At 46.1% G+C, this 27,496-nt stretch overlaps 2 protein-coding genes across 4 annotated transcripts in view; one reads left to right on the forward strand and one right to left on the reverse strand.

Moving 5' to 3' along the window:
* Positions 1-27,496, reverse strand: part of dock1 (dedicator of cytokinesis 1) — a 212,953-nt gene that overhangs the window by 74,381 nt on the left and 111,076 nt on the right. The window lies entirely within an intron of this gene.
* The window catches only part of LOC134031853 (inhibitory synaptic factor 2A), a 31,152-nt gene continuing 3,993 nt past the window's right edge, over positions 338-27,496 (forward strand). The window contains exons 1-3 of the mRNA XM_062475592.1: positions 338-762; positions 13,787-15,005; positions 20,400-20,471. Coding sequence (XP_062331576.1) covers positions 13,792-15,005; positions 20,400-20,471 — 1,286 coding nt within the window. The 5' untranslated portion in view covers positions 338-762; positions 13,787-13,791. The remainder of the gene's footprint in view (positions 763-13,786; positions 15,006-20,399; positions 20,472-27,496) is intronic.

The following is a 27,496-nucleotide window of genomic DNA, read 5'->3' on the forward strand; positions in this document are numbered from 1 at the left end:
ACAAGTCCTGCTTGATCTATGCGTCGTCTCCGTGGTGATGAGGGCCACTGATGCTATTGGTTCTCGCTGATGAGATAAGGAGATCTCCACTGTACATGCACAAGTAAGCCAGATGTAGCCAAGGCCGGACTCTCTCTCTCTCTTTCAGCCCTCCCTCTCTATTCCTGTCCTCCAATGATCCCTTCCCTCCCTCTCTCTCCCTCCCTCTCACACACACACATCTCTCTCTCACACACATCTCTCTCTCTTTCACACTCACATACACAAACAGAAACCCACACACACACTCACACACCACAGTGGAGCTGCAGCAGCGAGCAGCGCAATGGAGATATTCTGCGTGCACATCAGCCGTCTCTCAGCACCCGGGACTTTGCCGTGCATGTGAGTGTGTGAGCGAGAAAGAGAGAGCGAGCGCGAGAGAGAAGGGGAGTGTGTGTGTGGGATCGTGCGGGAGCCTCTGCACTGAGAGAGCAGGGGAGAGCGGCGGAGAGGACGGGGAGAAGAGAGGGGAGCGAGCCGGAGTCTTGCTGGGGCTACGGGAGGAACCACTCGCCACTGGAACGGAGGCTGTTAATGTGTAACAACTCCTCACAACTACTGTGCCTGCCTGCCCGCCTGCCCCCCCGCCCGGCTAACTTCAACCATGGCATAGCCCCCCTGCCTACCAGCCAGCCAGCCTCTAATCCTCAGAGGGACATGCAAGGGCAGTACCGGGGATCTAGACGCTCTCATCCTTTTCATCAGTGATTTACATCTGAGGTAAGTCGCCTGCTCTCTCCTCCCCCTCTCTGGTACTTTGCTGTGGATCTCCTTCTCCTCTTCTCCGGTACCCTGCTCCGCTCGCTCTTCTCCCTGATCCCCTGCTCTGCTCCCTCTCCTCCTCCTCCTCCTCTCTAATAGCCTCCTTCTCCTCCTCCCCTTCTCCGGTACCCTGCTCTTCTCCCTCTTCTCCTCTTCTCTGATAGCCTCCTCCTTCTCCTCCCACTCTCCGGTACCCTACTCTCCTCCCTTTCCTCCTCCTCCTCGGCCCCTGCTCTGCTCTACAAGGGAGTGGGTAAAAGTGTGGATGGGGAAACCCCTCAGATCTTCCACCAGGGTTGCGAGTGAAGGATGAGCCAGGGAACTGGGCTGTCACTGGGGATTCACCTGCATGCTCAACACACGCACATGCAGAGCCGGGTTGGTAACCATGGCTACAAGTTGAGAAAGGGGAGCCTTTCTTTACTTGTTGTGGAATGTGTTGTCTTGGGCAACCCCAAAATGATGAAGCAGTAAGACGGAGGGTGGGAGTTAGAATTAGGGAAGCATGTGTTTTATCATGTGTAGATACACACCAAAAAAGTATCTAGTCCACATACATTTTTGCTTCTTGAACAAAATTGGGGTTCTCGTCACGACTGTGACAGAACGCATCTCTAAGGGACTGCAATGATGCTGCATTTCCTATTCGACTGAGAACGTGTGTGTTTGTGTGAGTCTGTGTTTCATGAAACATGTAAGCGTTTTTCATGTTGGTTACTACTCCCGGATACATGCAGGGATGGCCTGTTGGGGGAGAATGTTTCTAGGTGGCTGAAGGGTGAATGTGCAGCGCTAGTCATGCGTTGGAGGGAGGTGGCGGTGGTGGGGCGGGGGTAGTAGGGTAGAAAGCGCCTGACGTAGAGGACCTTAACTGTGGAGTAATCTAGATGAATGGGTCTGGTGATCCTGCCCTGTGGTCACAGACCTCTAGGGCAGAGCATGACCATGGGATGGAGGGTGTGGGGATAGAAATGTTCTCTCTTTAAGCATTACCCCCCCTCCCCTCCTTCAACCCCTCCGTGCGGACTCGTGGATGAGTGGATATTTGTGGGTGTGAGTACGTTGTGTATGAGTGCGTGTGTGAGTGTATGAAAAAGCTGTTAAACAAATTCTCAGAGGGCAAGCGATGGGCCTTAAGACACCCCAGATCTCAACGTCCTTGGTTACTTTCCCCTCTCACTGTCTTTCCCCTTCAAGCCAGCTGATCGGATCTTGCAGACCGAATATGCCCCCCTTCACTCTACTCAGACAGAGATAGAAGGTGAGGGCGAGAGGGAAGGAGGTAGAGTTGGGAGGGGGGATAGAGGGAGGTGGGGATGGAGAAATGGAGGGGGAATGAGAGAGAAGGAGAGGGAGATCTCATTGAGGAGTGTCTGCATGGCTGTCCAGAAGGAATACGGCCGGCTGTTTCAAAGCTAATCTTATTTTTAGGAATCAGTTGCACTAATCGGTAGCTTCTCAGGGTAGCAGTCTACAGAAGACTACCGTGCATTCATCCCCATCACCCAGTTCTACTGTACAATCACACACACACACACAATACATTACTATAGAGAGAGAGACAAAACAAGTTTGTGCAACAAATCATTTGAGATCTCTGGGGATGGGAGGAAGGGGAACTGTGAATGATAGAGACGAAGTGCGCCCTCAGCTCCCTTTCATACAGCAACTCATTCATCCAGAAAACAGAACGCTCTCCTGTGAAGAGGTGTCTCTGGTAGGGGCCAGATGCTAGCTTTCATGTGGTAATGGGATTATTCATTAAGAGGCCCCGCTCCTCAGAGGGCACAACACAGGGGCGCACATCAGGGGCTGGGGGCAGGATTACAGGTGTGTGTGTAGATGGGAGGGGGCAGGATTACAGGTGTGTGTGTGTGTAGGTGGGAGGGAGGGAGGGGGCAGGATTACAGGTGTGTGTGTGTAGATGGGAGGGGGCAGGATTACAGGTGTGTGTGTGTGTAGGTGGGAGGGAGGGAGGGGGCAGGATTACAGGTGTGTGTGTGTAGATGGGAGGGGGCAGGATTACAGGTGTGTGTGTAGATGGGAGGGGGCAGGATTACAGGTGTGTGTGTGTAGGTGGGAGGGAGGGAGGGGGCAGGATTACAGGTGTGTGTGTGTAGATGGGAGGGGGCAGGATTACAGGTGTGTGTGTGTGTGTTTAGGAGGGAGGGAGGGGGCAGGATTACAGGTATGTGTGTGTGTAGGTGGGAGGGAGTGGGCAGGATTACAGGTGTGCGTACGCAGACCACAGAGCCGCACAAACGATGATTGGTTGGATGGCGGAGGGAGGAGTTACTTGTTCGCATCTGCCGAATGAGCACACCATATTCTCCCTTGTCTGCTTGAGACATATTCAAAAGCCTCTTTGTGTCATACCGAAAGTTTTTTTTTTGCGTATTCCCCCGATATAGCTAGGTAGCTAGCTACAGATAGTAGATAGATTGCTACCTAGCTATATCGGGACATTGTTTTGTTTACCAAACCACAGTAACTTCTTCTGTGAGGTTTTTCTGCGCTACAAGCAAACAAATCAGCCTTTTGCGCGATTGCGCCGCCTAGTGCACATTTCTTTCATGGCTATCTACACAAGGCCGTACAACTATAAATGCTGAGCATGTCTCTACACAACTGCACATGACATTAAGAACGCTGACCCGCAGAAACATAAACCAGGCTTTACAAGGGTGGGTCGTGAATATGAGAGTATATTACAGGTGTGGGGGTGGATACGAGGGGTATATTACAGGTGTGGGGGTGGATACGAGGGGTATATTACAGGTGTGGGGGTGGATGGGGGTATATTACAGGTGTGAGGGTGGATACAATGGGTATATTACAGGTGTGGGGTGGATACGAGGGGTATATTACATGTGTGGGGGTGGATACGAGGGGTATATTACAGGTTTGGGGGTGGATGGGGGTATATTACAGGTGTGAGGGTGTATATTACGGGTATATTACAGGTGTGGGGGTGTATATTACGGGTATATTACAGGTGTGGGGGTGTATATTAGGGGTATATTACAGGTGTGGGGGTGTATATTAGGGGTATATTACAGATGTGGGGGTGTATATTAGGGGTATATTACAGATGTGGGGGTGTATATTAGGGGTATATTACAGGTGTCCTTGGGCAAGGCACTTCACCCTACTTGCCTCGGGGGAATGTCCCTGTACTTACTGTAAGTCGCTCTGGATAAGATATTACAGGTATATTACAGGTGTGGGGGTGGATACGAGGGGGCGGGGATGCTGTATTAAAGATGTGTCAGGCTCCTTAAATCACCTGGCTGGTGCTTGAGTAGGGAGAGAAAGATATATGAAGGCATACATATACTGGATGGATGTTTTTACAGGGGCACATTAATGAACGTGACTGTAAATGTGCCTTCTGTGTTAGCCAAATGGCTATTTTTCATCTGTAGACTCTTGACAGAATGTAAAAAAAAATCTACAAAAAAATACAAAACAAATCATCTTATATTTATACCATAACACACATACACAAACTGAAAAATGCTTGATCCCAAGCACAATAAATCAAGGGATGGATGGATGGGTGTAGAATTGGAGGACATGTCTGAAAAAGCTGTGTGGGACAGGCTGTTCTCCAGCCTACAACACCCCAATTACCAGCAACACTCTGAGCACAAGGTAGAGCCAGGTTCTCACACACACACACACACAGCTGACTGGGACAGGTATTTAAGATGATTCACATCACAATCTGAATTTTGCAATGAAGTTAGAGGAAAATTAATTCGAAAAAGCTTCTTTAGCAGAGAGACCCATTGGACAATGCAGCACCTTGGACTAACAAAAACATCCACTTTCCAAACCATTCCCTTTCTCACACTGATCTCTCTCAGTCCCCCTTCTTCATCCTGCCCCTCTCTTGCCCTTTCTAGCTCTCTCTGTCTCTGTCTCTCTCTCTCTCTCCTTCTCTTCTCTCCTCAAGCCCCTCGTTCTCTATCTCTCTCTCATCCGCCGTCACTCCACCCCCCCCCCCGTCTCTCTCTCTGCCTGGTGTCTCACTAGCTCCAGATGAAAGAGAGAGAGGCTAGGTGGAGTCTGAGGCCAGCGGGAGCTCTCGCTCATTAGCCGTCAGCTTTGAAAGCCCACACAACCTGTATTACACACGGAGGGGGAGGGAGAGAACTAAACAGAAAGAGGACAGAGAAAGAGATATTCAACGAGGGATGGAGAGGGAAAATAGCAAGAGAGACAGACAGAGAGAGCTGACGAGAAAGAGGACTAGGAATATAGAGACGTGATTAAGTGAAAGTTGGAGTGGGGTGACATGAGAAAACAATGCCGTGAGATAGAGATTTAATACTGTGTTAAATTAAATTGTTCAGTAGTGACTCAAAGTTACAGCTACATTAACATGCCTGTTATCTGGTAAACATGGCATTTGCAATAATGTTTCATAAATGTAGGACATATCCCCCCCAAAAAAGTATTCCATAATACCATTATTGTTACTGCTTGTACATGACAATAGTTTAATCGTTGTATTCTCATTTTTAACAATTGCTCTGGTAATAGTCAAGTTTTCATTGACAAAAAACATTTTGTTCGAGAGGGAAAGAGAGAGGGGAGAGAAAGCGGAAAAGAGAATAAAGGGGAGAAGGAGAGAGAAAGAGAGAGGGAGGGAGAGAAAAGGTGAAGGAGAGAGAGGCAGTGTGAGAGTCGGGTCAGGTGTGGACTAGCATTGTGGCTTTGTACCAGTCTGCACTGCCCTCTCAGACCTTGTCAAGGTCCTCCTCTATAACCCCCCCACCCCATGCCCTGAATTGAACCAGGAGCCCTATCAACCATCCCCACATCTAGATCACATGATGCCGTCCCCCATCGCTGCGCGGCTAGGTGATGGGCTGGTTTAGGTATTGGGTGGGATGCAAGCTTCTCTCTGCCTGGTTTCCTGTCTGAAAGCTTCTGCTTGTGGCCCCAGATGAATCAAAGCAACTATCCACTAACGCAACCTCACACACACACGTAGGCATGCACATCCTCACACACACACACACACACACACACATCCTCACACACAGGCACGCACACACACGCACAACCGTCATTTTAGGATTCACTTGCTGACATGAAAAACATTCTAAAAATACCACCTTCTTTCCCGCTGTTTGCTCCTGGTGGTTCTGAGGGGCAGGGACCGCACTGCTGAACTGAGCCAGAGATACTGACTCAGGGTACAGAGGAACATTGATCTGGTCTGATACACTGCTGGGGTGAAGGAGAGCACTGTAGGCTACATTCAACATCCTCCATAGCAAACTGATTCAACAATAATACCATTCTTATTATAGAACTAGAGAGGGTACAATTTCTGGGGAAATTGTAGGGTGTGCTTGCTTTCGTCGGTTGCACAGGGGTCCGTTTTTGAATGACATTTTTACAACTGATATTTCTGTATATTTTATATAAAAATGCATACTTATTATTTATAAAGATTACATAGATTTAAAAGCTTCTTTTTTGCTGCTCATTTACAACTGAAAATACGAGTGAAGTGTAGAATGAAATAGATGTCTTCTCATTTCCCCTGCAAGAGGCAGCCTCATCGTTGAATCAAAACGAATAAATATGGCAGACCGGTGTAAAAATTGACCTAATCTCTATGACTTAAACGTCATTTTAAGTTTTTCCCTTCTCATGATATTTTCAGGCATTTAGCCTACTCATTGCATTCATTCATTAATAAAGAACCCCCTTTGAAGATTATTCTACGACGTTACCCGGCAGTAGAAGCTGGAATCGCGATTCAAACAGTACCATCTGCTAACTGAAAATATGCCCCCCAAAACGTAAATAAGCTTGACATTTATTTAGTGGAAAATCGCTCATTCATAAAAAGCTCACTGGTAGCGATCATTGTCAGTAACAACGCCAAGTGCGATATAGCCCTGTGTGGAGAAGCTGCCCCGGTAAATTGTACTACTACAGTACAGTACTAGACTACTGCTGTGTTCGTCTTGGTAGCGATTGCGTTGGTTGAATTGGATTTAACGTTCCGTTGTACGGTTTAGGCTGAAATTAATTATTTTCATGAACAGATGGACAACGTTTAGGCTGTGGCAATGAAGTTCAGGTTAGTAGTTAGATAGACTTTTGATTTAAGTAAGGGGAGTGCCGAACATGTTCTGTTGCCGTTTGACTTTCTAAACAGCTGTGTAGATGTTTTTGTAGTGTCTCGCGTAGGCTACAGCGTTGCAGTGAGCTACACTGGTTTGAAATGACAGGTAATGATAATTTCACCCACAAATCATTTACTTGTAATCTAATGTCATAATAAATCCTACAACGAAAACGTATTTGTGAGGAATGTTTATTTTAACGATTGAAAACAGATGCATCATAGACCACTGTAGTATGTGTTGCCCGGGCAACAGAGGCTAATGTCATGATGCTAATACTTCAGTGAAATAGTAGACTACTGTTTCCAAAAGTAGATGTGGGCCTACTTCCTTAATAATATCAGCTAATATTGTACATTACATTTCATAATTGTGTTTCACATCACAAAGTAAAATGAGTAAATAGTTATCACCCTGGCCTCTTTGCTTGTGGCGTTCCTGCAGCTGCCTTGCAGTAAAGCTATAGTTAGCCTAGCTATCCCCCAAGTTAACAGATGTGAAACAAATGTTCTGCTACAGGTAGTCACGCGTGTTTTCGTGACGTTAGTGACGTAGTGACGTTAGTAACGTCAGTGACTGTGGCTAGCAAATTAGCCACCGTTAGCTTCACTTTTCGCCACAAAAACTTAACCTAAGCCTAAACCATGCAACGGAACGTAAATCCCAATAGAAGCAACTCAATCGGTACCAAGACGAAACTTTTGACACCTAGGTTGTCTATGTAGGCCAAATATTGACTGAGTTTTAGGGGGGCAAAAAGAATAATACAAATTATAATATATATGTGAGAGAACAAAGGTTGTGCCCTTGCCGAAGGCAAAGCACACCCAAAAATAGGCCTTTACAGTCGCCTGTGTAAATACCGCTCGTTAGCAGCTGAGTGAGCTGCTACAGGTTGGTTGCGCCACAATTAGTAGAAACACAATCCTTTAAAATCCTCACATTTCTATGTGCCATCTTAAAGCATTAGTGTGCCATTAGCCGACAAAGGATTTACTGCACTTGCTGTACTGTCACAGTAATGCGCTACTATTCTAGCCCACAGGACTGTGAGAATCAGTCACAACGCTGTGTCCCCCATTAGGACAAAGCGCACGCACTTTTAACCCTGCGCAAAGTACACAACGCTCTACCAAACCGGCCAGCTTTCTTCAGCAGCGAGTCGAGCCTCTTAAATCACCTTTAAATCCTGCATATTTATGAGTAGCGGCTGAAAGGACGAAGTTGAGAGGGCCTAGCAGATAAAAGGGAAAAATGAAAAAATGGATTACGGTAGCTGGCGAGGAGCTAGGACGCTCCAGAGATAGACATGATGATAGTGGAGGGGGGAAGTTGGAATGCAATGTCTGTGGACATGTCAGGCTACGACAATACACAGAGACCAAATCGCTTGTCTTTCTCCTGATTGCTAAGCCAAGAGAGTCGCATGTGAGAAGCCATTGAGCAGAACTATTCCACTACAGAATACAGTAGCCCTGAAGGCCCCGCACAGACCCACTATGTCACTCTGTCGGTTTAGAGGAAGAGGGGTATACTGAACAGTGTATTAACATTAACCAAATAATGCAAATACCAATGGAATTACAATTATTTAACTCTATGGGTTAAATCAGAGAAAGAATGATAAAATTAAGGTTAAATCTAATATATATTTAACAAAATTGCAAATTAATGAAATAAATTACGAGGAAAACATGTATAAAGTGAAGGTTTAAACTCTTACCTACTCTACCATTAGGGCTGTCCCCGACTAAGATTGTCTTTGCTCGACCAAGACTTGACTGAACACTTCTGAAAATCAAATTGAAACGTTTTTCTATAAATGTCACTATGCTTTTTATCAAACCATTTTGTGTGATGTTTTACCTCACTGTTTTAACTACGGTTTTCAAGTGGTACATCATATTCGACGTCGAACTATGGAATATAAACCGTTGGCAGTGTGCGCATTCAACATGTTTTGAGTCACCCGCTACTTTGATGAAATGCTTCCATACCACAGATTTCTTTGCCATTTTGCCTAAAGGATTAATAACACTAATTGTAGACAAAGTATGGTAGAGTTTGTAGTTAGACTAACAGCTACAACTGTGCTCATGTGCCGTGTGCAAAAAAACAAAAAACAAAAGCAGATTAACGAAAGTGAAAACAACTTTTTTTTTTATTACATTATTTAAAATTACATTATTATTTTTTTAATTGCTTTATTTGTCTTAAATAATATAATCTACAATTTCTGTAGAACATTTCTTTAATTCAGCAATGGTGACACAAGTGGGAATCAGATCACACACTGGCATACGGCTTCTCGACTAAAACAAATCTTAGCCCACCAAGAGCATATTGAGCAAACAATCGACCAGTCGACTGAGTGGGGACAGCCCTATCTACCATGATTATTGTAAATCAGAGAGAGAGTAAGAGGTGAGAAAGGATAATAAGTAGGACCAGCCAGAGCTGTGGAGAAGCCCTCAGGAGATGAAGAATCCACAGAACAATGCTTCATAATTCCCTTTATACCCAAGAACAACCAATCAGACCACATCTTGACCCTTACTTATCAACATATGACTAGCAATGCTACAATAAGTTACACAATGAGGTGTGAGACCCATCAAGCAGAGAATCCGTCCAGCAACTCCAGATTTGTGCATATGAGAAGTGGGGGCAGGGTGACACCCAGCCTTACATCATGAAAGGGACAGTTTGTCTGAAGTACCCTGTATTCCTATTTATTTAACTTTTTTAAATTGCAAGCAGTGTGTACATTACTAGTCAGGATCAGTCATCCATTCACAACAACCATATTTAGTTTTCAATCAGCCAATGGCAAAGACATTCTCCCTGCAAAATGCAGAGGAGTAGGAAAAGGACAGTTAGAGGAAAGTTTAACACTTCTTTGAAGGTGGCAATCTGTATGGGAGGCCATTTTCTCAGCAGATGAATTCACTGACTTGGTGATCCATCTCTTAATTAACTTTCCCTTCCGCTGAGCACACAGGATAACAGAGAAGTAGTCAGGCTTGAATTACTTGGCAACATCCACACAGAGGGAAAAACTCGGCTGAGGGTTTCAAATTTTAGCTCCAAAATCACAATTCTCTGACATATAAGCAACTGTCGCTCACTAGATTGCATAGCTGTGTCCTTCTATGATACAAAACTATTAACACACTTAACCCTTCTGCTTCCTTCGGGTCACATGACCCAAAGGTTCATAACGAACCATCGTTGTGTTTACCCAATTTTACCCAATACAAAAACAAAAAATAATAATTTTCTTTTAACCTTCGCAATGTGGGGGGTCTGAGACAGCCCAATGGTCAAAAGAAAATGCTTCACTTTGTTTTTGTTTGCGGTAAAGTTGTCGAAATACGACGGTGGGTCACAATGACTGATGGGTCAGAATGACCCGAAGATAACACAAGGGTTAACATAAACTGTGTCTGTCACTGTCGTCCATGAGCACTTCGGGCTAATTTTGCTTGGGAGCTCTCCTGGCAGACCCCTAGCTCCACTCCACAAGTCCTGGACCCTCGGTTAGGGGCTCTCATGTGGGCCACTTACCTGGGCGGGGACAAGCATCAACATGGATGTGGGAGTGGAGGGTGGACTATAATAAATACACCCTCCAAATGAAGTGCTCTCCAATCAGCCGCAAAGAGCTGGGCACTTTCAAGACAAAAGATACTAGTGATAAATACTAGTATGGAGTACGAAAAGTTGATGGATCAAGTACAGTTCTGTATAGTGCTGTTCGAAACTATAAAGGGTACTTCTCTTCTGATCTGAAGACTTAAAGGAACACTTTATTGGTAGAAATGGTTATACTGTATGCTTTTGGCATGTACAGTAAACATGAGCGCTAGTGTGTCGGGTGATCAAGGCATAACGGGTTTTGACAACAAGGTCAGACCTAACAGAGATCTCATCATGTCCAGATGAGTTACCATGAGCTCCTACCAGCTCCTATTGGGTGACAACTGTGGGTCAGTTCACTTCACTTCTTCCCAGGAAATCAGTGCATGGAGTGAGAGACTGTTGTCATGGTGGCCTGGCCTGGCCTGGCCCAGCCCGTATGGTGACTCATGCTGTTTGCGTAAGTGGCTGGAGGGGGGGAAGAGCTGAGGGAATCTACAGTGACCCGCTGTGTGCCGTCTGAAAACAGGTTGTCTACAGTAGAATTGTAGAGTGTGTGGAGGCAGAGTGACCTCACGTCTGACAGGGTTGGGGGGATAAAAGGTTTGCATGCCTCAGAGAAATCACTCCTTGAGATACCGGAGTGACAACTGGGATTATCAGATCACATTGGTGTTCAATTTGCTGTCGGACTCCCTTCTGAATCTCCCCGAACTGAACCCTCATCATCAGCGCTTCTTTTGATTTTGGACTCACCGCTCTGGGGTGCGTTTCCCGAAAGCGTCATAAGCCTAAGTTGATCGTAGCATTCCATCGTAGGACGAATCTTAGTTTTACGGGCCGTTCCTAAAGACATCGTAGCTAGGGAGTCAGGTGGCTGAGCGGTTAGGGAAGCGGGCTAGTAATCTGAAGGTTGCCAGTTCGATTCTTCGAAATGACGTTGTGTCCTTGGGCAAGGCACTTCACCCTACTTGCCTCGGGGAGAATGTCCCTGTACTTAATGTAAGTCGCTCTGGATAAGAGCGTCTGCTAAATGACTAAATGTAAATGTAAATGTAAGCTAAAGTGTCTCTTGAAAATTCGTAACTCGTGAAAGTGCATAGATTAGCCTACTCCTTACGAGCATGTTTGGGAAACGCACGTAAGAAATATCGATGGATTTGTTTTTTGCTTGATCGTTGCTACGATCCATCGTTATCGGGAAACGCAGCCCTGAGTGGTTGTTTGATTTTGACTTCACTTGAGACAAGCACTGAGTACTTACAGTCAACACTGACCTCATTCCTAAGCTGAAAGCAGGACAACAGTTTAATTTCTCTCTCGAAATGTCATCCGGTGAGCAAACAGAAGAGGACGCCAAGCCAACAGCGATGGCGGAGTGAACAAATCGAAACTTTGCAGATCGATAGATGAACGCTCTCAGTCGCATGGAGCAGAAAACCATGATTCAGGAAAGAAATAAAAAAATATCTGGGCTGTTGCTATGATACAATTAGTTTAAACTGTTCTACAAAATCATTCAGTGGAAAAATAATTGGGAGATACAATTCTTTGGATTGTACCATACATAACCTAAGGCTCTTCTCTTACATAAAGACATGTGTTTTCTTCGCTCCCACCAATTACACTTGGGGGGTAATGCTGCAATCAGCAGACAGTGAGAGAGAGAGAGAGACAGAGAGAGAGAGAGAGAGACACAGAGAGAGAGAGAGAGAGAGAGAGAGAGAGAGAGAGAGAGAGAGAGAGAGAGAGAGAGAGAGAGAGAGAGAGAGAGAGAGAGAGAGAGAACGATAGAGAGGAAGAGAGACAGCAATAGAGGATGAGAGATAGATGAAAAGGGGGTGAGACAGATGAAGGAGGAGGGAGAAAAGACAAAGAGAAAAGCTAGTGGTGCCAAATGACACCAGGACATCAGCCTGCCCTGTGGTGCAGCTGAACTGATCCAGTAAGAAGCTTCTGATCTGATGATCTAGGAGGGGACGTCCGATCCATATTCGACAAGAAAGTAGAAAGAGAAACAAATCCTTGTGGATGATAACCACTCACGGTGGATAAGCAGTGAGGGATAAGGGTATGATATCGGTGTCTACATCAGCAGTGAAGGGTTTACCTATCGTACATCACCATGCAAAGAACCTTGGCTGGACTTTGAAAGCAGACTGCATGATAGCTGTGATATGGCAGGCTTGTATTGTGGAGTTATAATTGATTGTCTTTTTGAGAGCAGTTGACCTGATGGGAGATAGCTCTGTTGGTATTCGGACCACAGTGTAATAGGTTGACTGACCCTGTTTCTTCTTTTCACTTAGCGCCTACGCGCACAAGCACACGCAAACACACTCACAGTTTAATCTGAGCAGGTAAGCAGTGAAAGGGCTTGTGAGGTTTGTTGTGTGCCAAACTTGCTGAATCAGTGGTGAACAGTGGGAACACCTGCACTACTGCTGCTGTTCTCACACACTCACACTCAGACACTCAGACACACACACACACACACACACACAAGCCTGTCAACTCAGAGGTTGTGAGGTCATAGCATTAAAACCTGCAATTACCAGGCAATAAGAAACAAGTGACAAATAGGACTAGCACTTATTAAACATTGGTGTCATCAGTTTCACAGACTGAGAGATTAAAGATGTAGTAAAAAAATATTTTAAATTTAAATGCTAGAATTATTTTAGGGCATACTACAACCTCACCCCTGCAGTTTTTCAGTAAATAAAAGCAGATGGATTGGCGAGCTTGAAAGACCACAGCAAATCGTTAATGAACAAGCCAGATGGACAGATTTCTTTCTCCAAGGCCAACAGTAAATGTTGATTCACAGCCAATGTTGATTCAGTCAGACCCTGTTCCACACGTAACGCAGAGAGAGACAGACTTTGTAAAAGCAACATCTGACACAGACATACCGTCCAATTGCTGTGAGAGCACTATGGAAGACATTGGGGAGAAGTGCTTAAATATACAGTATGAAGTACAGTATGTGCAACTCATTAGCAAGACAGGTCTTCAGGGAATTTCCTTTTGATGACGTTTTACTAATTCAATAGGAGGCACTCATGTCCTTAAGTATCAGCTATATGTACACGCACGAGGACGCCCAGAAAACTACTGTTGGTCTCAAACTTTCATCAGCAGGCATTAACACTCTCTCTCCTCTCTTTTTCTGCTCGCCTGCCGCCTAGGAACCATGGTGAGCAAGGAGGGCAGCAAGTGTGCGCTCATCAACTCAGAGTCCGACTCTGAGACAGCGCCCTCGGCCTCGCTGGTGCTGGAGGTCAAGCACTCGCTGGACGCCAGCCGGCAGGTGCGGAAGCGGAACAAGGCCTTGCAGGTGCGGTTCAAGGACATCTGCGAGGCGCAGAACGAGCAGAGAGAGGCGGCGAGGCAGGCAGCAGCCGGAGGCAAACCGGTCTCCTACAAGGCGGCGTACCGCAAGTACATGACGGTGCCGGCTCGCCGCTCCATCCCCAACGTGACGCGCAGCACGGGCGTGCAGACGTCGCCCGACCTGAAGAAGCGCTACCAGACCTTCCCCTTCGAGCGCAAGAAGGGCCACGGGCACACCATCAAGCATGTGGCGGCCGTGGAGAGCTACAAGGGCCAGAACAACGGCTTCCTGCTGGACCTGAAGCAGCCCAGGGCGGGGGCAGAGGAGGGCAGCGTGGAGGGCGCGTGCACGGGGAGCGGGGTCTGGAGGACCAGGGCTCTGCTCCATACCAGCGAGTGTGTGGCCACGGTGGAGCAGCACGCCGCCCTGGTTTCAGACGGCCCATGTTCAGACTCTGCTGCACGGCGGCTCAGCTGCAGCACCGCCGACTCCGACAGCCTCCTCCCCAGCGCCGCCCCGCAGGCGGACTACCAGCTGTGCAGCGTCAGCTCCAAGCCCAGGAGAGGACTACCACACGGGGAGCCCGACCCGGACCGGCCGTCGTCCAAGCGCCATCTGCTCAACCTGGAGGAGGGCTCGTTGCGGACCCTGCCGGACCGGACGCCCACAGTCTTGGGCCCCATCGCCTGGAACTCCCTGACTCAGGTGGAGTGCCTGGACAGTCCGGGCGTGCGCACCAAGCGCAAGAAGGGTGTGCAGCTCAATGGGCTGCAGTCTCAGACCCTGCCGAGGGCTGCAGGGGGGGGCTGCACCACGCAGGCCCAGTGCCACTCTGGACCCTTCTCTCCCCAGCCTCGGATGCAGCCTCCGCGGGGGGCCGTGGAGGAGGCGGAGGGCGTGAAGGCAGCGAGCGAGGGTGAGGTGTGTAAGCAGATAGTGCCTGTGACAAAGGAAGGGGATGTGAAGGCACAGCTGCAGGCCATGGAGAACCTGATCAGCTCCAGTCAGGAAACCATCAAAGTGCTGCTGGGGGTCATCCAGGAGCTGGAGAAAGGGGAGGCCCACCGAGAGGGGTAAGACAGCTCCGTCAACTCCTATTCAGACGGTACTGAACCAGGGGGGAAGAGATCTACACCTGGACTGTTCTCCATCCGTAGTAGTAGGAATCTCCATCTGTAGTACTAGGAACATAGCAGGGCATACTGTATTGTGCAAAAATCGTAGTCATCCAAGAGTTTTTTTTACCGTATTTGTCGATTGAGGACCTTTTTTACTTTTAGCTCCTTTTTTTCTCTCTCATAAGAATTTTGCACAGTACTGTATGATATGTAATAATCGTAATCCGGACTAAGACTTCAAAATAGAGATATCACTGTTTGTTCCAGTTACATTCCTGAGAACATTTATAGTTTTTTTTCTTCATGTGGAGCTCTCTCTGCATGTGTTCCCCTGAGTACTGAGATGTTTCATTCACGACTAAATACTGTCCCAAACGCTGTGAGAACAGGGAGGGCATACCTGTGTGTGTGTGTGTTTCCACACAAGGCTGTTAGAGACAGTGTCCTTCCACATCGGATCGTAGCACGAGCGCCATTCTCTACTGCCAGCCGATCATCTCACTCGATTTGGCCCAAGTGGTTTTCTGACCCATAGCATAAAACACCGCTACTCTAAACACAAGACCAATCACACGGTCACACAGACAGACCTTCCCAAAGACTGCTGTGACTGAAGATGAAAATGAGGAGTTCCCCATGCTACGTTTATGGAAAAAAAGATCATGCACATCATGTCAATCGTTATAGAGGATATTTATGGAATGAGCATAATTCCTTTGAATAGACATTTTGTCTACAGGCTCCGTGGCCTACTTTTAGCTGATTGTCGTTTTGTACACCGTTTTGTGCATCTAGCGAAAGAGACCCTGGCGCAGGGAAAAACCCATTTGATGTCTGATGGAAATGGGAGTCTATACAAAAGAGAACTAGATACAATCTAGTCAGCTCAAACAGTTTGAGGGTTGTCTATCCTCTGGGATGGAAACAACAAAATGACCAATTTGGTGTGCACCTGAGTGAATCAATGATGCAACCACTCGGACCACTATCTCTCCTACCCATCACCTCCGGGCAGTCGGAATCCAAACAATTCGCATTGCAAACACATCAACGCACCCTGACTCACAGGTAGACATGCACATAAACGCACACACACCACTGCGAGCACATACCCTCATATAGTCGTGAATCGATGATAATACAATCTCAACAGTCGGAAGCGTTAAATCACAACAGAAAGGAAGAAATCCTCTCTTTGAAAATAGGCATAATATGATGCATTTTATTCTAAACACGTTTGCACGTTTAAAAGCTTAAACTCCAAGTCATCATACTCAATACTATAGCGCTGGTACTGCATGCAGATATAGGCTAAATAAACTGAGATGTAGAGCTGAGTGGGTTCTCTGCCAGAAGTGGTGTGGCTGGCAAATCTCTCTTATTGATGGGTGGCAAAATGAGCCTGAGTGTGTTTCAGGAGAGGGGAGGTGACCTTAAACTGTATCTGTTTCCATACCCAGCCAGCTAAGGTCTAGAGTTAACAGTACACATTGCAGGTGTGCGAGTGTCAGTGTGTGTAGAACACAGCCTTTGGCCTGCGTCCACATAGGGTCATTTCAAACTAAAACTAGTTGTCTTGCAAAGCAACCCCATTGCCTGCCCTGCATGGGAGATCATTAGTGGGTTCCCAGCAGATTTATGGAGGTGTTAGCAGGACAGAGGCCAGCGGGGCTGTTAGCAGGAGTTCCACCTACACCTGACACTTCAGGGTCACCTGCTCCAGTAGGACACTCTCTAAAGAAAACAACAACAAAAAGACTGACTCTACAGCCAGAGGCTTTGTTCCATTAAAAGCTTCTAAAGTTCTTCTATAGTTCATAGTCAGGAACTTCAATTCCTGGGCCCACACAGAGTATGGAGGGTTTCTTTGTGAGGCAAGCAGAATTTACCGTGCCCTGTGTTTCCACGGTACATTAGCTCTGTTCCCCCTCTTCAGAAATGTCACTTGGCCTACAAGTAATAACAGCTTCAGGCTATAAGGTGAAACGTGAACACGACGATGCCTTTTACATTACAGCCTAGATCATCAATATTCGTTTGTCATACAAGGGGCATGGATCACACAAAACAGATTTTCCCAAATGTATTTCCCAAAAAGCCACTCTGTTGCAGGAATCATATTATCAAACTTTGCAGGAGATAAACAGCAAATGCAACAAATAGGATATCGAAGCATGAAATAAAATACTTTTTCCCTGTGTGTGAATCAGAATGATATTTGAAGGGAGGAAGACTCCGTTTCCACTGTTCCCCAAACACAAAGGGACATGCCATTCTGTTAGCTAAGCCAGCAACTACATAACAGTTGAAACACATGAACCTAAAATATCTGGTTGTGTGGCAGAGGCCCAGTTTAGCTGTATGCCAGTCCTCTAGGCACTCTCACGCTGATCTGTGTGTTCTGAGGAGATAGAGAGGGAGGAGAGAGACAGAGTGAGAAAGAAAGAGAGCGATAGAGAGAGGGAGGGAAAGAGAGCGAGGAGGGGGCGAAAGAGAGCAAGGAAGAGAGAAAAAATTAGAGGAGAAAAAAAAAGGAAAATATGAAAAAAAGAGGTGTAAAAAACAAAAGTGAGAATATGTGATGGAAAGAAAAAGAGAGCATAGAGAGGGATCCTTGTCTTCCTGACTCTGGGTATAATTAGAATCATCCTATGCCTCACTGTTATTCACAGGTCCTCTGTGTTCCCTCTGCCAGGTTGGCGGGGTGACAGGGGGGGTTTGCTGAAGGGTGGAGGACATAGATTATGTCTCCTGGCATCCGAGACAGCCTGGCTCAGGCCCTGATGTCATCTCTGTCCCTGATGGACACACACACAGCTGTGCCCTCGGTGCACAGTAGGAAGAGACGGGGGGGGGGGGGGGGGGGGGGCTCTTGTCTTTAGGCAGGACAGGGTTTTGAATATATCTGCTGCATCATCAGCACATTGCCACTGCCGCCCAATTAGTCACACTCATCAGGCCTGGCGGGGTCGGGGGTGTGTGTGTCTGTGTGTGTGAGTGTGTGTGTGTGTGTGACTCTCACTCAGACTCCAGTGACCTTTGGGAGAGCTCACCCTGTGCCGGCAGGGACCGGCGTATAAATATATTGTTCATGGCACTTCTGGCTCCCCCCAAAGATGTCGGTTAGAATGAGCTCCACATTCCCCCCCCCCCACCCCCAGTCCCTTATTAGCTGTGTTATAGAGAGAAAGAGAGAGAGACAGAGAGAGAGACGGAGAGGGTGAGAGAGAGAACCAGACACAGGGGAGACCGTGAGAGAGATAGGAGAGGCGAGCAGGGGAGAGAAGAGATGTGAGGGTCCAGGCTGGGACCTGGACACCCCATCAAGACTATCGATCGGGCCGTCCAGCCATCTGGCCGTGATCGGAGGAGAGCTTGACCTCCTCCTGAGCCGTCATCCAGGGGTCACCTCTCTCCCTGGCGCCTGTTAAGCACCGCTGACAGCCTTTAATTACACACCCAGCCAGCACGCTAACACTTCCACTCCACTTTTACAGCCTTCGACCCCCCCCCCCCCCCCCCTCCCGGTCATGAAAATGACAACAATATTGATATTAAGGCAAAAAATACAGCTGTCATGAGACAGAGAGAGATTGCCAGGGCTTCCATTTCGAGTGGCTGCTTCAACGCTGGTCTGCACAGGTGGCATGGCGTGGTTGAGGGGACAGAGAGGGAATATAACGGGGGGAAAAAGGAGTGTGTGTGCTAAACATAAACATGCTACGTTGGATTATTTGAAAATCAGATCTGATTTAATTTAGCCAATCAGTTGAGTTTGTTTATGGACATACAGGGGTTAAGTCAAACTGCTCTGCTTAATTTTGTTAATGTTTCTTATAGTATTCTCTCTCACGTAAAAAAAAATATATAGTTCAGCCAATCCGGGGCCCCCTGCACTTGTAAGATAGCCAGTGCATTAATCCACGCCTGCCTATAGCACCGAACTAAACCCTCCAACAAGTCACAAACGCTACATACAGGAGTGCTTTCATCAACAGTGCAATAAAACAGCCGTTACACACAAAACACATTTCCCAAACCTAATGTTCTGTCACTGAAACACATTACTGAAACAGGTGCACTTATAAAAAAAAAAAAAAAAAAAAAAAAAAAAAAAATTATTATATATATATAGAAAAACAAAACAAATGGGACGTTCAAGTAGATGGGGGATGAAAGTATTCCATTAGGAGCTGGTTTTGCCTCCCACTCGTACACCTGAATATTGTCCTGATGAAATAAGGAGGCTGCGATGGTTGACTCAGCCTTGCTGTGTTTCATCTTTTAAGGTTTCTAACTTTCTCTATTCCCTGAAAGAGACCCACCCCCATCATCCTAGCCCAGAGACCTTTACATTGTCTTCTCTGATATTTTATGCTGGATCTCTAGTACTGACATTGAAGAGGTTTGGTGACATTCCAAGTCATATCAGGCCACAGAAACACATATTGCTTTGATCTGAGTAAGAGAGTCCGTGTGGAAGTGAGGGTGTGTGTCTGTGTGCGAGCGCACGCACGTGTGCATGAAAGCAATCTTCTGTTCGTGTGAGTAGATTGAAGGCAAACATCCGCGACTGAATCACTCAAACCACCCACTTGGAGACGATCGATTGGGTATCATGTGCACCTCTTTCCCTCTGATACGGCTCATCCCTCATCCCACCATGCCCCCTCCCCCAGACATGCCTATCAGAGGCCAGTAGCTCTGAAGGAGGTAGGAGTCCTCACTCTGTGCCCCTCTGCAGTAGCCTGGACTGTAGAGATCCAGCCTGAGATGAACACCTCGGTGAAGTGCACTAAAATGACAAAGCGTCTTTACTAAAATGCTAACACAGCATGCAGCCTTGCACGCTTACCTTTTATGAAAAACTAACTAAATAAATCGTGAAATACTAACCCATCCACAATATGAACATCTTTATGGCTAGCCTGACATCGATCTGCATAGCGTATGCGTTGAGTTCGGCTCATCCCATGGCCATAGCCAGGCTGCATAAATGACCAGGCCAGGTACATTACTATGGATCCATATTGACTTCTCCCTGGCCCAACATGTTAATGCAGAGGAGAATCCCTTTAATGTGGAGGCAGAGAGGGCCTCCCACCCCCTCCCTCCCACTGAGGCGTGGGTCAGGGGTCAAGTGGGGCCGGACGATTAAAAAGCACGAAGCGAGAACAGGAAACGTCTGAATGAGTGTATCCTAGCAAACACAGTGCATGCACACACACACACAAACACCGAACAAGTTAGCAGTGGGTGGGGTGGGGGGACAGTAATAGGCAGGGACCAACATCCCGAGGGAGGAGGAAGGGGGGTATGATCATCTTCACACTCTTCTCTTCCTCACAGACTCTCCTATCGAACGGGACAGGACACGGCCAACTGTGACACGTGTCGGAACAGCGCGTGCATCATTTACAGGTCAGTGGTTCCTCTGTAGCGCTACTGGACAGCTCTGTCCATGGGAGGACAGTGTGGGGCGCATGACTGATGGAGGAGCAGCACCTCTAGCTAAAGATCTCTCATACACAGACACACAAACACTGCAGTTGTAGTAGTGGCAGAGAGAGAAAAAGAGAGAGGGAGAGACACAGAAAAAGAGAGACAGAGAGAGCGAGAGACAGAGAGACAAAGAGAGAGAGACAAAGAGAGAGAGACAGAGAGAGAGAGAGAGAGAGAGAGAGAGAGAGAGAGAGAGAGAGAGAGAGAGAGAGACAGACAGAGAAAAGTGATCTGTGACAGAGTACTTTAGTTTACTAAGTGGCTCCTCCACTCTGATCCTCTGTTTGACGAGGAGGTTAAATCGCTCTGCATCTTGCTGTCTGACCGACAAGCCTCCGGCTAATACAGAGGAGCCTTCTAAAGAGAGGTCCATCTCACTCACTGTGATGTTGGGCCTCAGAAGCAGTGTTGTTATGTGCTCTCCAGAACTCTCTGTGTGTTTGTGTGTGCAGGGGGGGGGGGGGTGCATGGGTGTGCGCTTGTGTTTGTTTGGGTAAGTGGGCATGTGTGTGTGGGTGTCCAGCTGGGGGGTGCTGTGTGTGTGTCTATGACCGGGTGTGTATGTTTGGGTGGAAGGGTATGTAGGCATGTGTGTGTGTTTGTGCCTGTGGGTGTGTGCGTGTATGTTCAGGTGTGTGGGTGCGGATGAGGGCAGGGTTGTGTGTGTGGTTGTGTGCACAGTTGAGTGTGTGGGTGGGTGTGCGGGTACCAGTGTGTGTAGATGTTTGAGGCTGTGGGAGTGTGAAGGTGAGTGTGTGGATGGATGAGGGTGTGGGTGTTTCAGGGTATAAGAGATTGTGGGTGTGTGGGTGGGGGCATGGTAAGGGCCACAGAGAGTGACGGAGGGGAGACTCGGCATGGACAGGGTTGTGAACTAGAAAGTGCATTTCCTGCAGAAAATGCGTTGGAACGCTGAAAGCTGAAATTATTTTTTTTAAATTGCTGAAAATACAGAAAAGAGAAAATACCCGCAAGCTGAAATTAATTAAAAACATGTGTGAGTCACACAAAAGAAGCATTGTGGAATCTAAACTTCATCATCTAACAATGCTAAGAGCTGAAATACAATGCGGGAGAAGCTGAAAGCTGAACTGTTAAACTGTAGTAGAAGAAGTAGAATATTCGTTTTAGTAGCTGAAATTATAGTTGGGATAGTAATCGCTGTAGCAGATACAGTAGTATCAGTGGCGTAGTAGAACAAAACAGTTCCATTAGCAATAGTAGTGAAACAAAATTTGTAATTGTAGTAGTGGCATAAGATATAGCAGCAGGTGCACTAGTAGTAGCAGTTAGTAGTATCAGTAGTGGTAGTAGTTGTGTAGTGCTCTTAGTCTTTTAATGAGACGAGTTGACTGAGTTGACTGAATATCTCCGTCTTGTGACTCCACTAATCAGCTAATACCAATCACCTGTGTGAGAGACTGAGTGGCGCGTGTCTGTTTGCTTGCCACGGTGATGGCACAGCTGTGACCGTTAACGAGCTGGGCAGAGAGAACAACAGAAATGTACCTAGAATCCACACCTCAAACAAGTTAACCTAGACGCAAAACTATACGTCCAATCCAAAAAATAAGGATCTTTTCCGAGAAAATTGTGGCAATGCGGGCAAACTAGAAATACTTTTTGAAACTGATTTCAAAGCTCCGCTCCACTCTAAGCGTTTCAGTCAGCACTCTAGGCTCTCCACATACACACCCATGTAAATCTCAGAAACGGTTTGAAAAACTCATGAAACATAATCAGTGATATTTAAAAAAGTTGAATAGATATCAAAAAGCAGATTTAAAAAAAAATCGTTTAGGGTTTTGTCAACATTTTTAAGTTTAAATGGTGGCTGTAGCTGAAAGATTGAGGAAGAAGAAGGATTTGAAAGTTCAAGAAGTTTAAGAGGATTGAGAGGATTTGAAAAAAAACTCAATTGGAAAACAATGTAAAAAATATTATGAATATATATTTATATTAATTCAAACATAAGAGGCAGAAATCTGAAAAGTCATAGAAGTCATAGCCTGAAACTGCTGAATCTTTTGATAGCTGAACGGTTTTAATAACTGAACGGTTTTAATAACTGAAGATTTGAAGGCGCTGAAAGGTGTCACGGAAGAAATAGAATAAAAATATGAAGAAGTTGAATAAAGATTCAAAGAACAATACTTGGAATGCTGAAGCAGCATTCCAACAATTAGGTAGGGCCTCATGAATGAGTAAATCCTCTTGCTAGCTTATGAACTCCTGACCAGTCCCTCGTATAGTGCCCATCATCACTCCCAGCTCCCCTCCCAGCTCCTCTCGTCTCCCCTCCTCTCCCCTCTCACACCAGCCCTCTCAGAGCTGTGAAGCAAGCCAACACTCGCTGATGGTGTTGCTAACGTGTTGCTAACGTCAAACACGAGACAGACCGTGCCAGTCGGTCTAAGTATAAACATGCTGTCATTCGCCAGCCCGCTCTATTGCCAGCGCTGTGTCGACGACCCTCGCTCCCAGCCTTCCCAGCAAGGAAGTGGTGCTCGCATCCCCAACGCTCTCATCACAATATTGAGACAACAGGCCCATTCAGCTGGCCTGCTTTCTTGTAGGAAGGGTACAGGGATGACAGTGACAGATATAAACCCACATGCTTAACTACTGAATTTAACTGTCAGGACGTATCAGACTCTGCGACGGAAGAGCGTGATATGTCTTCCTATCTCGCCCTCGCTGTCAGAGGGATCCCCCCCCAAGAGAAGAGGCAGCGACTCAAGTAAAACTGGTGTGTTTACGAGGACTGGACTTGTCAGGTCAAATTTAATCGTTGGGCGTCGCGTGGATCATCCACTCAGCGGACAAGCAACGACTGTTTGCCAGGTCGTTCATATGTTCTGTGTGTGGTACACGTCTATACAAACACACCATACCCCATCGACGTGGTCACTCTCAACACGGAGACAGGATGGGAGACAGAGTTCTTTATTGAGGTTTCTCTCAGATGGGCTGTTGTCTTGACAGTGTCAAGGCTGTGTCAAGGCTTCCCCATGATAAAGACCAGGGCTTTTCTTAGTGAGACAGCTATGTTATTTGGCTGTGGTGCTTCGATTTTATAAGAGAAGGCTGAGTTAGGGGGGCTGGCTGTTGAACATCTGTGCGACGAAGGAATCAAATTTAGGGGCTTCTTGCACATACCAGCCCCGGATTAAGCGTTGAAATACTCACAGCTCTATGAAGACAATCTCACCTGATTAATCCTGTAAGTGTGTGTGTGTGTGTGTGTGTAGGTTGAGCACATAGCATAATGTGATTTGATACTTTCCACTGAACAAATAGTTTGCCTGTGTGGGTGTGTGTGGGTGTGAGAGAACAGAGAAGTTTGGGTTGATATGACAAGTTTACTGAACAATCTCACTTCCAAACCTAACCAATCCTGACACAGTGGACACCATAGCAACTAACCTGCATATTATTCATGAGTGAATAATAAACGGCTCTCTTCTACTGCTGTGTACTGCTTGGGTGTGGCCCTCTTAGAGAATACAATATGCTGTAGAAGACTCTGGTCTCTGCACCTGCCCTGCCAATCTCCCTCTCTCTCTTCCTTCATCTCTCTCTCCCACTCCTCTTCCATCCAAGGATGGAGGCCATGTTCATATAAACTTGGGATGGAATGATTAATGCATGACACCTAGATAGACCAGTTAGAAAGGGCATGGAAAAAAGATTAGTGCAATTCATTTTCTTTCAGCCAAGCCAATCCGGGTGGAAGGAAAGAGAGATAAAGAGAAGGAAAGAGAAAGAGGGAGAGAGAGCCAGGGGGAGGGAGAACGAGAAATGGCAAAGAAAGGCCCAGGATGGCATGAAAGAGGATTTGAAAGCGTTCCATTTTTATTTTGAGAGCACTGCTTTAAGCCTGATTTGACTTAATGCCTTTTGTTTGAGCTCGAAGCGCTAATCAGTTTTTATTTTTTCTCGCCTGGCATTGCTGATTTGTGCTAATGTGTTGATTAGACAGACAGATGGATGTCACTTGTGCAGATAGAGATTGCAGATCTGGGTGGACCCAGCCAACAAAAGGAGACAGACATCTCCCATCATTTAACTTAATAATTAACCAGACTTTGTGTCCCATGGCTAAGTAGTGTTAGAACAATCTGGGTTAGCATCTTGGGTGTGTGTGTGTGGGGAGAATAGAGAAAGAGACAGCATGAAATGGAGAAATAGAAAAAAGACAGCAAGACAAAAATGGACACAGAGAGGGAATGTCTGAAAATCAATTAAGCGTTGCTAAGGAATGATGATCTGATTAAGTTTCAGCACATGTAAATTACAGAGCAGAAAGGCTGACTTGACAAACTTTGCACTTTCTCTGCCAGTGTTCTGGTGCAGACAGGAGTAGCTCTGGAAGGTGGCAGCTCGTTGCCATAGATACTGGAAAGATATCTGCAGGATGACACGAGGGGTCAGTCATAGGAAGATTCAAGAACTAGAGACTGAGAGACAGACAAAGAGGAACAGGAACACACAGAGAGAGAGAGAGAGAGAGAGAGAGAGAGAGAGAGAGAGAGAGAGAGAGAGAGAGAGAGAGAGAGAGAGAGACAGACAGACAGACAGACAGAGGATAGAGAGAGAGAAGGATAGAGAGAGAGAGAGAGAGAGAGAGAGAGAGAGAGAGAGAGAGAGAGAGAGAGAGAGAGAGAGAGAGAGAGAGAGACAGACAGACAGACAGACAGACAGACAGAGGATAGAGAGAGAGAAGGATAGAGAGAGAGCTAGAGAGAGCTAGAGAGAGAGAGAGAGAGAGAGAGAGAGAGAGAGAGAGAGAGAGAGAGAGAGAGAGAGAGAGAGAGAAGGATAGAGAGAGAGAGAGAAGGATAGATAGATAGATAGATAGATAGATAGAGAGAGAGAGAGAGAGCGAGAGAGAGAGAGAGAGAGAGAGAGAGAAAGAGAGAGAGAGAGAGAGAGAGAGAGAGAGAGAGAGAGAGAGAGAGAGAGAGAGAGAGAGAGAGCACAAGACATGTAGTGACCTGAGGAGACTCTCCTAGGGAGATATCAGGGAAGAAGAGGAGGATATGAAAAGCAGGGAGGGAGAGGGGATCACTCTGTTTTCAGTCTGTGGTCTGTGAGTGGGAGGTTAAAGACTAACAAGGTCCAAAGTGTCTTGCTTAGTTTGCTCTGATCCAACGACCCACTCAGGAGACAGGACTGGCCCAGCGGGAGGGAGGGAGCGAGGAAGAAAAAACAGCCAATGTTCCCCTTCAGGCAAACCAAACTGGAACGTGACAAGGCCTTCAACAGGCAGAGGAGGGGGATGACAGTTAAGATGAGGGCTCGGACAAAAATAATGAATTCTCAGTTAAAAAGTGGTTGTCTTTTCTGCTGTGTCCATTTTCTTATGAGGCTGTTCTGAAAATTTGCTAGCTCCTGCCTGTTAAGTTCCCCAGGTGAGCCAATCCTGTGGTGGAAGGCCATTGCTGCTAGTTTGTTTGATGATTCTGGGTGCTTTGAAAGGAGTACAGTACGGCTGATAATCACTATGTGCCACAATCATTATCTCCCTATGTGCTCTGACCAATACAACCAGTTCATTATATCACGAACAGCAGAACATAAGATGCCAAGAATTCATCTAAGTCCAACTGTTAAGATTTAAAGATGGGAGATTCCAGTCTGCTGACAGTAGTCTCTAGTCACTTGAGATTCTCTCTTCTTATAAAATACTACTGTTACTTTAAGACAGATGGCATGAAGTTAGGGGCCTAATATGGGCTTGAAGTGGAACTACATTTTCCTACATCAAATGCTATAGTGTCTTTTTGATGACAGCTGACTGGAGATTTAGGAACTTTCTGATGGAGCTTTAAGGTCACTTTTGAGTTGAGTCCATGGATCTGACCTTAGTTCTAAGCCAGGAATTGCATCACAGCTGGACCAACTGGGGGGGGGGGGGCAGACAGGGTTCTGCCGGGTTGGATAAGGACATACTGTACATCCATAGTACATTTTCAAGGCTGTCTCGTCATAACAAAGAGGGTTTGAAATAGTTGAAAAGTTTGTGTTTGAGGGCAGAGAAGGTCGAACAACAAGCGTGGGACTGGAATTAGTAGTATTTCATGGTGAGCAGCAGGGAAAATAATATAATGTTCTGTTAGCTAGCTCTGATTCTGATGTGCAAATACACAGAGGAGAATATCATTGGTATTTCTCAGAAAAACAACATGTCACGCTTTCGTTATTTATTCAACAACATTTGTAGGCCTATTATGTTATCCTGTACTATACACAATATAACTACAAAAAACATCAAGTTATAGGCTACTGTGCATCCGGAAAGTATTCACAGCTTTTACATTTTTCCACGTTACGTTACAGCGTATTCCAAAATGTATAAAATTATTTTTTCCCCTAAATTTATACACAAAATACCCCATAATGATAACGTGAAAAATGCTAATAATTTTTTCAAATCTATACAAAATATTAAACACACTTTTTTCACTTTGTCATTACGTCATTATTATATTTGAGCTGTAAAGTCAACCCATCAGCCTGTAGCCATGTGAAAGGCTCAATCAGGGGAGAACAAGCCACAGTGGGGAAGAAACCTCTTGCAAATTAGCAATTTTATCTACAGACAAATACCACCAAGGGATCGTAATACCCTTCGTAATAAAGTTAGGAAGCAAAGTTTTATCAAATCCACGGTTCTTGGGGATTTGTAACTGCTCTTAAAATGGATCTGGTTATCGTACACAACCCTAGTTGAGCTGTCACAATGCATTTTACATAATCTTTTCCGTTTCAAAACTTGTTGAAACTACCTAGAAAAAAAAATCGCAAAAAAGATGCATGCAAAGTAATAAAATAAATTGTAGAGTAGTCGGTACTTGAACCCACAACTCAAATTGCATGTTGAGTTACAAAACACTACCACAATTATGTCAACATATTGTAATGCAGTGAAATGTCCACAT

The sequence above is a fragment of the Osmerus eperlanus genome, chromosome 12 (genome assembly GCF_963692335.1).
Source record: "Osmerus eperlanus chromosome 12, fOsmEpe2.1, whole genome shotgun sequence".
NCBI classification, from domain to species: domain Eukaryota; kingdom Metazoa; phylum Chordata; class Actinopteri; order Osmeriformes; family Osmeridae; genus Osmerus; species Osmerus eperlanus.